The sequence below is a fragment of the Phyllostomus hastatus genome, unplaced genomic scaffold (assembly GCF_019186645.2).
Source record: "Phyllostomus hastatus isolate PE091 unplaced genomic scaffold, TTU_PhHast_1.1 phas_contig_38, whole genome shotgun sequence".
NCBI classification, from domain to species: Eukaryota; Metazoa; Chordata; class Mammalia; order Chiroptera; family Phyllostomidae; genus Phyllostomus; species Phyllostomus hastatus.
In genome coordinates, this window is record NW_025333869.1 from 10,811,196 (window position 1) to 10,827,739 (window position 16,544).

The 16,544-nt window shown below is 38.1% G+C and overlaps 1 protein-coding gene across 4 annotated transcripts in view; it reads right to left on the reverse strand.

Moving 5' to 3' along the window:
• The window catches only part of BMPR1A (bone morphogenetic protein receptor type 1A), a 173,194-nt gene that overhangs the window by 23,391 nt on the left and 133,259 nt on the right, over window positions 1–16,544 (reverse strand). For all 4 annotated transcript variants that reach the window (XM_045841809.1, XM_045841806.1, XM_045841807.1 and 1 more), the window contains 3 exons: window positions 14,727–14,829; window positions 2,765–2,861; window positions 2,518–2,617 (listed from right to left, as the gene is read on the reverse strand). In XM_045841809.1, coding sequence (XP_045697765.1) covers window positions 2,518–2,617; window positions 2,765–2,861; window positions 14,727–14,829 — 300 coding nt within the window. The remainder of the gene's footprint in view (window positions 1–2,517; window positions 2,618–2,764; window positions 2,862–14,726; window positions 14,830–16,544) is intronic.

Sequence of the window (16,544 nt, forward strand, 5' to 3'; positions counted from 1 at the left end):
TCTCACAGGCCCCCAACTAGGTAGGTAGGTACCTGGCCTGCAACTGAGGCATGTACCCTGGCTGGGGATCAAACCAGCGAACTTTGGGTTCCCAGGTTGGTGCTCAATCCACTGAGCCACACCAGTCAGGGCAGGTATTCCATGTTTTAAAAAATTCTTGTGGCACACTGATTGAAAATCGCTGCTCTAGATCATAAATAGCACTGCAGTTTCCACCTTTGTCTCTTAGATCACTCACTCTGGAGGGAAGCCAAGTTTCAATTAGCTCTGTGGAGAAGGTACCATGAGAAGAACTAAGGTCACTTGCCAACTTAAGAGCCTTGGAGTGAGCTACCTTGGAAGGTGATCTACCAGCTCCAGTCAAGCCTTCAGATGAGATCCTGAACCAACCAGACAAGTGGTTCCTGACTATGGAATTCCTGACCCATAGAAACAGTGAGAGATAATAACTGCAGTTTTGAAAATTTGGGAGTGATTTCTTAATGCAATACCAAATTTGGAAGTGATTTCTTAATGCAATATTAGATTGCCAATACAGAGTGACTTTCTAAAAATAGACTGTCAGGCAATTTGCTTGGTCTTACTTCTCCTCTCAGCTTCACTTTCAGAGATAACTAGTACTACCAATTTCTGAGCTTCTCAAGGAGTTCTATAGTATAAACTGGTTGCCTTTTCCCTATCAATTTCTGGCCTGGGATTCAGATTTTTTAGGTTTGTAAAGTCACTTATTATTCATCCATATGTTCATAGTTCCAAATACTTTTGCTATTATTTCCTGTGCTCTTTGTCCTAGTTGGACAAAGAAGGCCCCCAACTGGTTGGACAAAGAAGTTAAAAACTATTGCTGTTTGAGTCTGGGGAGAAAAAGTAAATACCTATGCCCAAGCTGCCCCTTCATCTCAAAGACCTATTACCAAACATTTGAATTCTTGTCAGTATAATAGGTGAAAAATAACGATCTCAGTATGATTTTAATTTATATTTTTCATACTATGAACATTCTTTTTAATTTTTATTGTTGACACTATTAGAGATGTCCCCACTTCCCTTCCTTTGCCCACCTCCACCCAGCTCCCACCCATCCTTCCCTCTGGCCATCAACACACTGTTTTCTGGGTGTATGGATTATGCATTTTTGTTCTTTGGCTAATCTCTTCAACTTCTTTCATCCAGGCTCCCCCCAGCCCCGTCGCCAAATGCTATTAGTTTGTTCTACGTGTACATGACATTATGAGCATTTTTTAGTCATCTTTCAATTTTTCTTTTAGGAACCATGTGCATTTCTTTTTGGATAAATAATGTGTTCATTTTTGTGACCCATTTTCCCAATGACTTGTTAGATTTTCTTCTTTCTAGATTTATAGAAATTCTTTATATTCAAGAAATCAGTTCTTTGTAACATGAGCTGACCATGTGTTTCACTGCTAGTCTGTCTTCTGGCCATATATGGTGGTTTCTGCCACACGATAAAGTTGTTTTTCTGTGTAGTTGACATTGTCAATCTTTCCTTTTTTTAAGGATTTTTTACCCCTACATTTTATGTTAGACTCCAAATATCTTCCACCCTCTGAGATTATTTTACTTTTATTTATTAATTTATTTTTAGAGAGAGGGGAAGGGAGGGAGAAAGAGAGGGAAAGAAACATCAATGTGTGGTTGCCTCTCATGCAGCCCCTACTGGGGAACTGGATGGCAACCCAGGCGTGTGCCCTCACTGGGAATCGAACCAGTGACCCTTTGGTTCACAGGCCAGCACTCAATCCACTGAGCCACATCAGCCAGGGTCTCTGAGATTATTTTACAAAATTCCTATGTGGTTTGTTCTAGTACTTTAATCATTTCATTTTGTATATACCTAGCTCCAGTCTCATTCAAATTTATTTCTGTATAGGGAATCGATTCAACTTCATTTTTCCCATATAGCTATCTACTCCCAAATCTACTTATTAATCCATCATTTCCTCAGTGACTTAAAATGCTACTTTTATCATATGCTAAATTTCCTTATATACTTGTGTTTATTTATAGGTTTAGTAACCTGTCACTAATTTGTCTGTATTCATTAGTCAGTAAGATAACATTTTATTTTTGGAGTTTATGCCCTCCTCTTATTACTTTTTCTCTCTTAGCAACTGCTTCTGAAATCAAAATGCAATATAAACAATTCTTAAGCCCCAAATAACTACAGAATGATAACATAGTTGGTTTCTTGAACCAGGGTTTAAACATTCAGATATAAGAAAGTTAAATACTGCATAAAATAAGGAAATCATAAGTACTCATGAGTATAACAACAAATATAATGTTGTGTCTAATTAAATTATTGGTAGTAAGATCCCCTCTTCCCTTAAGAAAATTATAATCTAGTTAATTTAAGCAGATATAAAGAGCAAATACAAATTAGTGCTTTCTGAATTACATTTAGCAGTTAATGGTTTCTGTCTATTGGCTTTAAGAACAACTACTTATATCTACTATTCAACAAAATATTCTGCATCAGAAAAATTATCTTCTTACTTGTAACAAAAGCAGCTGGAGAAGATGATCATAGCAATTATGCAGATAGCCATAGAAATGAGCACAACCAGCCATCGAATGCTGCCATCTAAAAATGGACCTGACAATGAAAGTACACAATAAACATGTATTCCCATCACATCTTATTAAAAGAAAAAAAATTAAATTCTAGAAAAATTGCATATTGGTAAAACCAGAGAAAATATTTTACTGAAAATTTTAATCATACTTTTCTCTGCTATCTTACCCATAACAACAGGGGGCAGTGTAGGTTGTAAATACTGGTTACATAAATTGGTCCGACAACATTCTATTGTCCGGCGTAGCTGGGCTTTCGGTGAATCCTAGACAAAGAGTAATGATAAAATTAAATATGCTTAGACATGCTAAACTGGTAATGAAAACTTTTAAATATTCATAAAATATAATTTCTAATTCAGTAAGTAGAAATTACCTGCAAATTTTATGGGTTAAAAAAAGATTATTAAAAATTAGAATTTGTGTTGACATAGTTTATACCTGCAAAGACTATAAAATGGTTTTTATTAAGGAGAATCCAAATATGTGGATGGTATCTTAGAACCAGACCATAATTTGATAGCAGATAAACAAAAGTTTGTAAATATTTTCCACCAAACTATGGCATATTTTATTACTATTAGTTTTTAGTGAAAAAAAAAAAAAGCATTTCAATTCATGAGAACATTTTCTAAAAAACACAGGTAATATATTTTGAGTGTTAAACTGGTAGGGAAAATACAATCTGATAGTAGTGCTAAAACTTAAATGGATCAAAGAAAATCAGACTAAAAAGTGGAGGGTGTCCTAGGCCAAAGACAACACAGGTTAGGAAATGTAGTGGACAAAGCAGAAGATATTGTAGATTTTCCATATAACAACTATGTTAAAACTACTGAATTGGACGTGGAAGCAAGTTGAACCATTCATGGTGAAGAAAAGGGCTAAATATAAAAAGTATTTCTGAGGTTTTCTTTTTCCCCACAATTCAGGTCAAGGTGTTTTTTTCTTAATATATTTTATGGATTATGCTGTTGCAGTTATCCCATTTTCCCCCTTGCATTCCCCCCCACCCTGCACATGCTCTCCCACCCACATTCCCCTCCTATAGTTCAAGTCCATGTGTCATACTTGTAAGTTCTTTAGCTTCTACATTTCCCATACTATTCTTACCCTCCCACTGTCTGTTTTCTACCTACCATCTATGCTACTTATTATCTGTACCTTTTTCCCCCTCTCCTCATCCCACCCCCCCTGTTGATGACCCTCCATATGATCTCCATTTCTGTGATTCTGTTCCTGTTTTAGTTGTTTGCTTAGTTTCTTTTTTGCTTTTTTTGTTTTAGGTGTGGTTGTTAATTATTGTGAGTTTGTTGTCATTTTACTATACATGTTTTTGATCTTCTTTTTCTTAGATAAGTCCCTTTAACATTTCATATAATAAGGGCTTGGTGATGATGAGCTCCTTTAACTTGACGTTATCTGAGAAACACTTTATCTGCCCTTCCATTCTCAATGAAAGCCTTACTGGATAGAGCAATCTTGGATGTAGGTCCTTGTCTTTCATGACTTGGAATTCTTCTTTCCAGCCCCTTCTTGCCTGTAAGGTCTTTTTTGAGAAATCAGCTGGCAGTCTGATGGGCACTCCTTTGTAGGTAACTCTCTCATTTTGTCTTGCTGCTTTTAAGATTCTCTCCTTACCTTTAATCTTCAGTAATGTAATTATGATGTGCCTTGGTGTGTTCCTCCTTGGGTCCAACTTCTTTGGGACTCTCTGAGCTTCCTGGACTTCCTGGAAGTCTATTTCCTTTGTCAGTATGAGGAAGTTCTCCTTTATTACTTGTTCAAATAACTTTTCTACTTGTTGCTCTTCCTCTTCTCCTTCTGGTACCCCTATAATTCGGATGTTGGAACATTTAAAGATGTCCTGGAGGTTCCTAAGCCTCTCCTCATTTTTTTTGAATTCTTGTTTCTTCATTCTTTTCTGATTGGATGTTTCTTTCTTCCTTCTGGTCCACTGCATTGATTTGAGTCCCAGTTCCCTTCCCATCACTATTGGTTCCCTGTACATTTTCCTTTCCTTAACTTAGCATAGCCTTCATTTGTTCATCTAATTTGTGACCAAATTCAACCAATTCTGTGAGCATCCTGATCACCAGTGCTTTGAACTGTGCATCTGATAGGTTGACTCTCTCTTCACCGCTTAGTTGTATTTTTTCTGGAGCCTTGATCTGTTCTTTCATTTGGGCCTTTTTTTTTGGTCTTGATGTGCCTGTTAGGGGTGCATCAAGTGAGGGGTGGAGCCTTAGGTGTTCACCAGGGTGGGGCAACCCAAGTTGCTGGGTTGTGATGCTGTATGTGGGGGTGGGGTCCAAGAGAGAACAATGGGGCTTGCTCTGCTCTCTGCCGGATTTCAGTCATTTTTGCCACTTTCCATAAGCAAATTGGGCCCTTCTGGTGCTGATTCCCGTGTGGGCGGGTTTGTATACGTTCTAGGACCCTGTGGGTCTCTCCAAAGAACTCTCCTGTGAGGCTGGGAGTCTCTCCCAGCACCTCAGCCCTCACAGGTGTTTTCATTCGCTGTTCTGAGCCTTTATTTCCCAGAGCTGGGGCCCTGGGTTGTGTGGTCTGTCTCACTCCCCAGTTTTGCCTGGTTTATTGGCACACAAATGTGCAACTGCCCGTCCCCCTAGCTGCCTTGTGCGCCTTGCCCCTGCACAACTGCTGCCTCGCTGGGTTCGCCAGCTGCCACTTTGCTGGGAGCACTGTTCACCCAGCGGCCCGACTCTGTCCCTCCTACCAGTCTGGATGACTCTTTCTTCTTTAACTCCTTGGTTGTTGGACTTCCGTACAGTTCAGTTTTCTGTCAGTACTGGTGATTTTTTTGTTTCTAAATTTTTGTTGTACTTATTTTGGTTGTGTGAGGAGGCAAAGTGTGTCTACCGATGCCTCCATCTTGGCTGGTATATTTATATATTTTTGATATGGAGAATTATGTATCAAAATATATTACTAGGGCATCTTATTGTGGGAGATGTGGAAACGAAATAGGAGTTTAATGAGAAAAAGAACACTAACATTTCTAATTGTTAAACATTTCTTCATGTTTTAATTAGTGGTAAGTAGGTGTCAGATTGTTATGTTATTTAGATTCTACTCAATAGACTTAAGAATGATCTAACATTTTATTTTAAAATGTCATTGTTTACAGCAAGCCAAAAGTTATTAATGAAAAATTTAGGTATCACTCTAAAAATATGTGAGAGGAGGGATACAATGTTTAATTTCACCCTGAGCTTTTTTCCCCAGTGCTTTTACATATACAACTTCATAGGGATCAAAATAGATTCAAATGAGATTCACCCTGCTTTGCCCAGTCCTCTAACCCCCCTGTCTCTGTTGGTAAATCTAGATTATTCTGTTTCTTTCTGTAGGATGAATTTTTTCTCAGAAGCTCTTTAGAATTTGACTTCATTTCCTTTTCATGTACCACTCCCTCACCCCCTCCCATCCAAGCTCACTGAATCTCCTATTTCATGAATTTCTTTTTTAAATATATTTTATTGATTATGCTATTACAGTTGTCCCATTTTCCCCCCTTCACTCCCCTCCACCCTGTACACCCTCTCCCACCCATATCCCCCTCTTTAGTCATGTCCATGTGTCATACTTATAAGTTCTTTAGCTTCTACATTTCCCATACTATTCTTACCCTCCCCTTATCTATTTTCAACCTACAATCTATGCTACTTATTCTCTGTACCTTTTCCCCCTCTCTCCTCCTCCAGCTCCCCTTTTGCTAACCCTCCATGTGATCTCCATTTCTGTGGTTCTGTTCCTGTTCTAGTTGTTTGCTTAGTTTCTTTTGGTTTTGCTTTAGGTGTGGTTGTTAATAATTATGAGTTTGGTGTCCTTTTACTATACATGTTTTTTCTTTATCTTCCTTTCTTAGATAAGTCCCTTTAACATTTCATAAAATAAGGGCTTGGTGATGATGAACTCCTTTAATTTGACCTTATCTGAGAAGCACTTTATCTTCCCTTCCATTCTAAATGAGAGCTTTGCTGGATAGAGTAATCTGGGATGTAGGTCCTTGTCTTTCATGACTTGGAATATTTCTTTCCAGTCCCGTCTTGCCTGCAAGGTCTCTTTTGAGAAATGAGCTGACAGTCTGATGGGAACTCCTTTGTAGGTGACTGTCCTCTTATCTCTTGCTGCTTCTAGGATTCTCTCCTTCATTTTTGCCTTGGCTAATGTAATTATGATGTGCCTTGGTGTGTTTCTTCTTGGGTCCAACTTCTTTGGGACTCTCTGAGCTTCCTGGATTTCCTGAAAGTCTATTTCCTTTGCCAGAATGAGGAAGTGCTCCTTTATTATTTGTTCAAATACGTGTTCAATCTGTTGCTTTTCCTCTTCCCCTTATGGTGCCCCTATAATTCGGATGTTGGGACGTTTAAAGATGTCCTGGAGGTTCCTAAGCTTCTCCTCGTTCTTTTGAATTCTTATTTCTTCATTCTTTCCTGTTTGGTTGGTTTTTTCTACCTTGTGGTCCACTCTATTGTTTTGAGTCCCAATTTCCTTCCCTTCACTATTGGTTCTCTGTGTATCTTCCTTCATCTCTTTCATGGTAACCTGCATTTTTCCATCTAATTTGAGCCCCAAATCAACCAATTCTGTGAGCTTCCTGATCACCAGTGTTTTGAACTGTGCATCTGATAGATTGGCTATCTCTTAGTCACTCAAAAGGATGAGCCCTGGGGCATTGCTCTGTTTTTCTGTTCGAGACATGTCTCTCTCTCTCTCTCTTTTTTTTTTTTTATCTGTTTGCTCCTGTTACCGTGAGAGGCAGAGCCTTAGGTGTTCCCCGGGGCTGGGCACCCCAGTCGCTAGATTGTGAGGTTGTATGTAGGGGCGGGGGCGGGAGGGGGGAACAATGGCAGTAGCTCTGTTCTCCTGAGACCTCAGTCCCTTCTCTGGGATCCTGGGTTGCGTGCTCTGCCCTGGTCCACAATCACCGCCTCACTGGGTCCACCAGTTGCCACTTGTGTAGTCAGGGTCCACCCGCTGCGATCTTGTGCACCCCAGATGCCTTACGCCCTCCCGGTTGCCTTATGCGTCCAGTGCTCCTTGTTCTCTGCGAGCCGAGACCTGCGCCCGGCTGCTCGTCTCCACCCCTCCTACCGGTCTGGATGAATGGGTCTACTTCAACTTCTTGGCTGTCCGACTTCCATTCCGATAAATTCTCTGTCAGTTCTGGGTGTTATACTGCCTCTAAATTGTTGTTGTTCTAATCTTGGTTGTGCGTGGAGGTACGGTGTGTCCACCTATGCCTCCATCTTGCCGGAAGTCCCCCCTATTTCATGAATTTCAAGTGAGTTGTTCCCCACAAGGATTTTTATTGCCCATATAAATCTGGAGATACAAATGGACTTGGTTGGAAGAGGAGAAGGGAGGGAAGCAATGGGAAAGGAAAGGTTGTATCATTCAACTTCATTATCTAGACACACCTGACTTTTGCCTACCCAGTTGACCTGTATAAGAAGGATGTAAGGTGGGTTTGATGTTACTTATTTTTGGTAAAATCATATTGAGTCTTCCAGGGGTCTGTAGGCATTTTTGGCTTTTTCTAGGACCTTGACTAGGATCCATGCCAAGTTCACTAGAGGAATAAGAATGAATTTATTGCATATTTACTGTTTGCATTTAATATGCTGGGTACTTGGTATATTGTACCTCATTTCCTGCCAGTTACCCTGTAAGACATATTTTTTGTCCTCCATTTTACAGCAGAGGAAACTAAATCCAGAGAGAAGTAAGTTTATTGCTTGTAGTCACAAAGTTTAGTAAGTGGCAAAGCTAGGATTTAAGCTATTTTATTCCAAAGCCCTTGATTTTCCATAATACCATGCTGCCTCCAATCTTATTGGCAAAGTCTATTTTCTTTCCCTGTTAAAGAAAAATAACATTTACCTATCTAGTTTCTAACACTCCTTGTTTTTAAAATCTTTAAATCATATCTGTCTTTCTGCCATCTTATAAGTGCTGTCATCTTCCTGCGATATCATTCACCTAGGTTAAAAGATAGAAATTTATATAGAGTTATATAAAACATTAAGAATCTCATAGAGCTATTAAAAACATTGTAGGATCTCTTCACACATCTGGGACATCAATTCCCACTTACTGGTGTTGTGTCTACCTTCTCCATTCTTATAATCATTCTTGATAGAGAAGTCTGAAACAAAACAGGCGTTGAAGAAATGTTCCTTTTGTTTTTCCTTCATTGTCTACTATTTTGTCCCATTGCTTGGTGGTCTGTCTGCTATCACTACCAAAAAAGCCCTTTCTTAGTTTTTTACATTTTTTTCCTTCAAGGCTAAGCTCATTTTGAACTTTATCCTTCCTGGAACTATTCTTGGATGCTTAGCACTTCTTTTATTCATCTTTAATTATATACTCTTTATTCCATCCTTCATGTAAGGATTTTTTTTTTAAGATCTGGGATTATTTCAGAATCACTGGTGTAACTTGTAACATGTTTCTTTCTCTTTAAAACAGTTGTTAGCCCTGCCTGGTGTGACTCAGTGAATTGAATGCTGGCATGTGAACCAACGGGTGCCAATTCGCTTCCCAGTCAGGACACATGCCTGGGTTGCAGACCAGGTCCCTAGTCGGGGGGTGTGCAAGAGGCAATCACACATTGGTGTTTCTCTCCCTCTCTTTCTCCCTCCCTTCCCCTGTCTCTAAAAATAAACTCTTAAAAAAAAAAAAAGGAAATTGTTAAAAAGTAAAAAATACAGTAAAAATGTAAAACTTGTCCTTTTGGAGGTTTCCAGTGTTCTTGACCCATCTTCTCTTATAGAATCTCAAGTCATGGACTTGTCTGATTCTTTTTTAAAGTAATACCTAATTATACTAAGGTTTTACCTTCGACCATCTGATATTTAATAATAACATGGTTGCCCTGGCCAGGTGGCTCAGTTGAAACATTGTCCCATGTGCCAAAAGGTTGTGGGGGTTCGATCCCTGGTTTGAGTACATACCTAGGTTTCATGTTCAGTCCCTGGTCAGGGCATGTACAGGAGGCAACCAGTCAATGTTTCTCTCCTTCTTTCCCCGCTTCCTCCTCCTCCTCCCTCTCCTCTTTCCCCTCCTTCCTTCCTCTCCCTTCCTCTGTCCCTAAAATCAATGGGTAATATCCTTGGGTGAGGATTTAAAAAATATTTTTTTAAGAATAACACAGTCAATTTCTGCTTACATTCTTGATACTTTTATAATAATAAACAATTCCATTTTGATAGTATCTTGGCCCAGAATGGCAGTTCTCCTGGCTAGTACTGAAATGTCAGCTATCAAGTTAAGGATTTATCAAGTACTGTACCTGTTAGTCAAACAAAACTTCACACATGATTGTTGATATCTGTTCCCAGGACTACAGCCTATTCTGTGTGCTTGTGTTCTGATCTATTAAGGACACATCTCATACCTGGTTTGTAGTCTCTTAAAAACTCAGAAATACAGGACTTCTTGCCAAGATGGAGGCATCGGTAGACACACTGTGCCTCCTCACACAACCAAAATAAGTACAACAAAAATTTAGAAACAAAAAAATCACCAGTACTGACAGAAAACTGAACTGTACGGAAGTCCAACAACCAAGGAGTTAAAGAAGAAAGAGTCATCCAGACTGGTAGGAGGGACAGAGTCGGGCCGCTGGGTGAACAGTGCTCCCAGCAAAGTGGCAGCTGGCGAACCCAGCGAGGCAGCAGTTGTGCAGGGGCAAGGCGCACAAGGCAGCTAGGGGACGGGCAGTTGCACATTTGTGTGCCAATAAACCAGGCAAAACTGGGGAGTGAGACAGACCACACAACCCAGGGCCCCAGCTCTGGGAAATAAAGGCTCAGAACAGCGAATGAAAACACCTGTGAGGGCTGAGGTGCTGGGAGAGACTCCCAGCCTCACAGGAGAGTTCTTTGGAGAGACCCACAGGGTCCTAGAACGTATACAAACCCGCCCACACGGGAATCAGCACCAGAAGGGCCCAATTTGCTTATGGAAAGTGGCAAAAATGACTGAAATCCGGCAGAGAGCAGAGCAAGCCCCATTGTTCTCTCTTGGACCCCCACCCCCCACATACAGCATCACAACCCAGCAACTTGGGTTGCCCCACCCTGGTGAACACCTAAGGCTCCACCCCTCACTTGATGCACCCCTAACAGGCACATCAAGACCAAAAAAAAAGGCCCAAATGAAAGAACAGATCAAGGCTCCAGAAAAAATACAACTAAGCGGTGAAGAGAGAGTCAACCTATCAGATGCACAGTTCAAAGCACTGGTGATCAGGATGCTCACAGAATTGGTTGAATTTGGTCACAAATTAGATGAACAAATGAAGGCTATGCTAAGTTAAGGAAAGGAAAATGTACAGGGAACCAATAGTGATGGGAAGGGAACTGGGACTCAAATCAATGCAGTGGACCAGAAGGAAGAAAGAAACATCCAATCAGAAAAGAATGAAGAAACAAGAATTCAAAAAAAAATGAGGAGAGGCTTAGGAACCTCCAGGACATCTTTAAATGTTCCAACATCCGAATTATAGGGGTACCAGAAGGAGAAGAGGAAGAGCAACAAGTAGAAAAGTTATTTGAACAAGTAATAAAGGAGAACTTCCTCATACTGACAAAGGAAATAGACTTCCAGGAAGTCCAGGAAGCTCAGAGAGTCCCAAAGAAGTTGGACCCAAGGAGGAACACACCAAGGCACATCATAATTACATTACTGAAGATTAAAGGTAAGGAGAGAATCTTAAAAGCAGCAAGACAAAATGAGAGAGTTACCTACAAAGGAGTGCCCATCAGACTGCCAGCTGATTTCTCAAAAAAAGACCTTACAGGCAAGAAGGGGCTGGAAAGAAGAATTCCAAGTCATGAAAGACAAGGACCTACATCCAAGATTGCTCTATCCAGTAAGGCTTTCATTGAGAATGGAAGGGCAGATAAAGTGTTTCTCAGATAACGTCAAGTTAAAGGAGCTCATCATCACCAAGCCCTTATTATATGAAATGTTAAAGGGACTTATCTAAGAAAAAGAAGATCAAAAACATGTATAGTAAAATGACAACAAACTCACAATAATTAACAACCACACCTAAAACAAAAAAGCAAAAAGAAACTAAGCAAACAACTAAAACAGGAACAGAATCACAGAAATGGAGATCATATGGAGGGTCATCAACAGGGGGGTGGGATGAGGAGAGGGGGAAAAAGGTACAGATAATAAGTAGCATAGATGGTAGGTAGAAAACAGACAGTGGGAGGGTAAGAATAGTATGGGAAATGTAGAAGCTAAAGAACTTATAAGTATGACACATGGAATTGAACTATAGGAGGGGAATGTGGGTGGGAGAGCATGTGCAGGGTGGGGGGGAATGCAAGGGGGAAAATGGGATAACTGCAACAGCATAATCCATAAACTATATTTAAAAATATATGTATAAATATAAATTACTGTATTTTATTTCCTGTGACAGTATGTCTTTAAGCCTTAAAAATTACTATGGCTTGACTTCTCGTCATCATTCTTTTTGGTATAAAATAGGTCAAAACAATATATATATTATAATCTTTATTAAATATACTAACATTAAAAGCAAAAAATTACTGATTGTGTAATGGGTGAAGTTAGTTCTTAAGTCACAGAAAAGTATTTCTTATTGGTGGAATGAGAAAGTTCCGCATTAATTTTATCTCCATTTTTCTATTTTTCTTGATACTTTATTCACATAAACACAAAAATGATAATGGAAGAGTCTGTTATAAAGACCTTCCAATTATATCCTAAAGCTCTATTAATGATCCTATTATCAAAAATTATTTTCATTAACCAAGCAATTTGGTTGAAAGTAAGAAAACTGAAAACCACCTGATATGGAAACACCTGATATCCCCACATTTCCCACAGTCACACTGAGATCTCAAATTACATCCTTGTTTGCTAACTTGAGGTTTTACACTCAAGGCCTTTGACCTTTATACTGTGAGAAGCGTGATAGTAAAAGGGAAGGAAAAGAGGAACTGCTTTAGAGGCTCTGTTCTTAGGTAGGCAATATTAAGCAACAGGACGTATGGAAGTTTAGGATCTATAAATTGATTGCCTTAAAACTATCCATGTGTCTATGTGATCCTTGTGCAATGTAGTCTGTATCTACCCATTAATACATGTAACCCAGCTTAAAGACTGCTCAGTTACATCATCAATATGCTGAAAGTAACATTTATTAAGCCCTTACTATTATATGTGCTACTTCTGCTAAAACTCTTTACATATATGGTACCTCATCTGATCCTTACAGATGAGAAAACAAAAGTAAAACTCCTTCCCCAAAGTTTCACAGCTAGTAAGAGTGAGCATAAGGATTTGAACACAGACTGTCCAACTTAACATTGGTGAATTCAGTTTGGGACATACCTAGCTCAGGGAGCCTGCAAGACACACTATTTGCTACTGCTAAGCTCAATGCTCTAACCACAGTGTTCTTCAGTATTTTTAAAGTGACTGTATATTTTTTCAATATTTTTTAAGAAATGTATAGCACATGTGGTTGATAAATATACAAAAGGCATAAAACTGGACTAGAAGAAAAAATAAATTAGCATTCCCCCAAATTTTGACAAATTAGAGCAAAGGACTAATTCTAATATAATGAAATTTAACATAGACAAGTATGTTACAATTGTGTAACAAACATTCCATTCCCATATACTCATTTGTGTCAAGAAACCAACACCACCAATAAAGAATGGAAGAGATGTGGCTCAGCAGTAGCATAAGTGAAAGACATGGGCATTTCAGCTGATAGAGCTCAATGTTTCTAGAATATTGGATGACAAACATCTAACATGAAATTTGGCTGTATTTAGAGAAAAGGAAAGGACTGACCTATTCTCCGGCGAGTAACTCTAAATCTGATCATATAAGAAATAGCTGAAGTCGTTGTGAACTATTATTTTTTCATGGCAAAGACTAGAAGGTATGGGGAAAAAAGCAGGACAAAAACAAATCAAACAAACAAACCCCCCCCAAAATTCCCCAACAACTTTCTTTGTATAGTAAAAGGCTATCACATTAAAAGGGGGATTAGATTTGTCCTCTATGGCCCAAAGAGGCAGGAAGGAAGATAAATTTGCAGTCACTGGGAGCACAAACTTTCTCAGGATCAAGTCAGTTCAATTTACAGATGAAATAGGTGGTCTTGGGCAGTTAATGAGTCCCTGTCACTAGAGGTATAACACATAAAAAATTTATGGGATGCACTGTGTGTTTAGGGTGGGGAAGGGGTAGATTCCAAACATCAGCCAAGAGGTTGAAAAATACAACCTTTAAGGTTTCTGTCAATCCTGATAATTTCTAAATAATTTGAGTAATTTTCTAAAATAACCAAGGCTTAAATTTGTGTACCAACAGTTCTATCTGGAGCTGCTTTACAAAAAACACTGGCAGGTTCCCTGAGAGGAAAATTACTACACAGAATTAAAAAAACTTTTTTTATTGTTGTTCAATTACAGTTGTCCCCATTTTTCCCCCATTACTCTCCCCTACCCACCCCCACCTCCCATATTCAATCCTCCCCCTTGCCCTCTGTGGTCTCTGTCCATTGGTCCTTTACACATGTTCTTTGACTTGACCCTTCCTTTTCTTTCCCCCATTATCTCCCTCCCCCCTCCCCTCTGCTACTACACAGAATTTTAAAGAGATTAGGTTTATAACCCAGAGCACCACCAGGATGCTCATAAATTATTACCAATCCCGATTCCTTTGCCGCTGTTGTTAAAAAAACTCTGAGATCTCCTTATAAGAATTTACCATTTCTAAGTTGTCTCAGAGTGTGATACAAAGGTTACTGCCCATCACCTAGTCTTTTGATTTTCATAATCCACAAATAAGAGTGACAGTATCACTTTGTAGCCATAACAATTTAGAATAAGAATAATTTAATACTCTTAAAAAAGTAATCTGGAATTTCACTTACCACAATCATATTTTACTTAAAGTAAGAGCTACACTTCCCCAGATATGTTTGCTTCAAGAACATAAACCAAGGTACAGACCAGGCACACTTCTCATAGGGGAAGTCAATGTTTTTTTAGTGGTCCCTCCCTTCTTTATTTCCTAGGCCCCAAATTAGAGCTTACCTTACACTGAAAATCAGATCCTTCATATTTCATACATCCTGAAGCTAATGTGGTTTCTCCCTGGTCATCTTCTTCTATGATGGCAAAGCAATGTCCATTAGTTCTAAAAAAAAATGAAAACAAAAATCTCTAAAAAACTAAAAAAAAAAAAAACACAAAAAAACCAAAAACAGAAACAAAAGCAAAACAAAACATAATATCAGAAAGTACTGATTAAAATGAGTTTGAATGTGACCAGGTACTGATGGCCTTTACTACCTTATTTTAAAATAAAAATTTCATTCACATGCGATTAGTTGGCAAAGCACATACATTTTAAGGCAAAAGAAAGTAGTCAGCTGAACTAAAACCCAAAGACCCACTAAGACCTTATGTCAGGTGGAAAAGAATTCCTATTAAACAAGTCATCCAAGTATCATTCATTATGTAACCTCTCTTTGCTAATTTATAATCATGTGATTATAAAAAACTGACATGTAAAATTTTATAAAGTAAATCATCTTAATTTTTAAAAACATACTTAAAAATAACTTTCTTTTTATATCCATAAAATTTTCCGTGTTCACATACTGTACACAATAATAAATAGAGACAAACTTTCCTGAAAAGTAAAAACAGACTCAATAACAAAGTATATTTGAGAAGAGACTAGGATCCTAAGAGGCATTTTTTACTGAACATAAAAAAGAACTTTTGAAAAATGAATTTTCAAGAAATTTACATAAATGTACTTGTATTTAATGAAATTTTATTAATATTATATAATACAATAGTATCCTGAAGTTTTCTCCTAATATTCATTTAGACTTTAATGGATAGAAAAACAACTTCTAAAAGCTCTTTGTATGCTCCTACTTACTCTTTGTATCAGTAAGTGTATTGCTTCTACTTAAAAGAATCTCACAGAATTTTAGTTTTCTATTCAGAGAAAATGTTAAGTGTGGGGTGAAATTCAGATAAAATTGAGATTCTGTTTTACTTGGGGTTATTCAGCCATTATCAAATACCCCACACATATCAGACAGGCACTATGGGTGAGAAGTGTGGCAAGAAGTTACCTGTTGACAAAGTGGGGAGCAATACCCAATGGCACAGATCGCCCAGCCTGTCCCAATAAAGTCAACCACCATCAGAGGACAAATAACAAATTTAGAATGTAAAGAGCCATCACATAATTTCAAGATTTTACATGTAGACATTTATGGTTTATATCTGGTCACATTCAAAGAGCATACAATTATTAGGAAAATACAAAATAAGACACTGATTATTACCTTTATAGAGGGAGACAATTAATTGACTGATGAGACTGAGATGCTCAGGGGATTTTTGGCTAGTAAACCAATTCTTCAAATATGGAACAGAATTACATAGTCATATATAATGTGTTAAAGAGTTAACATAAAATTAAGCAGGAAAATCAAACTGGTTATATAAATCAGATTTGGATTGGGGAGTCTGCTTGTAAGAAGATAACAAAATTAAATATCATAGTATCATTCTTACATATCTGTAAAATAGTTCAGACAATTGAGAAGTACAAGGTTTTGGTGGAATTTTCATGTTTTCTTTTGTGGTAATCCCAAAATTCTCAATGAATATCAATACCTTTATGATAAAATGATCATTAAATAAACTCAAAATGTTAGACAAAGATTACAATCTTACCTTGTTAAAAAGCTGTATTACAATGTTACTCTAAGAAAATAACCATTAATCAACAGTAATAAATGTTCCTCTATACAGAAAAAAAAGCTTTTGGTTCTTTTGAAGACGCTATAAAGTTAAAGAAAAAAAAAACTGTAGACGATGTAAACA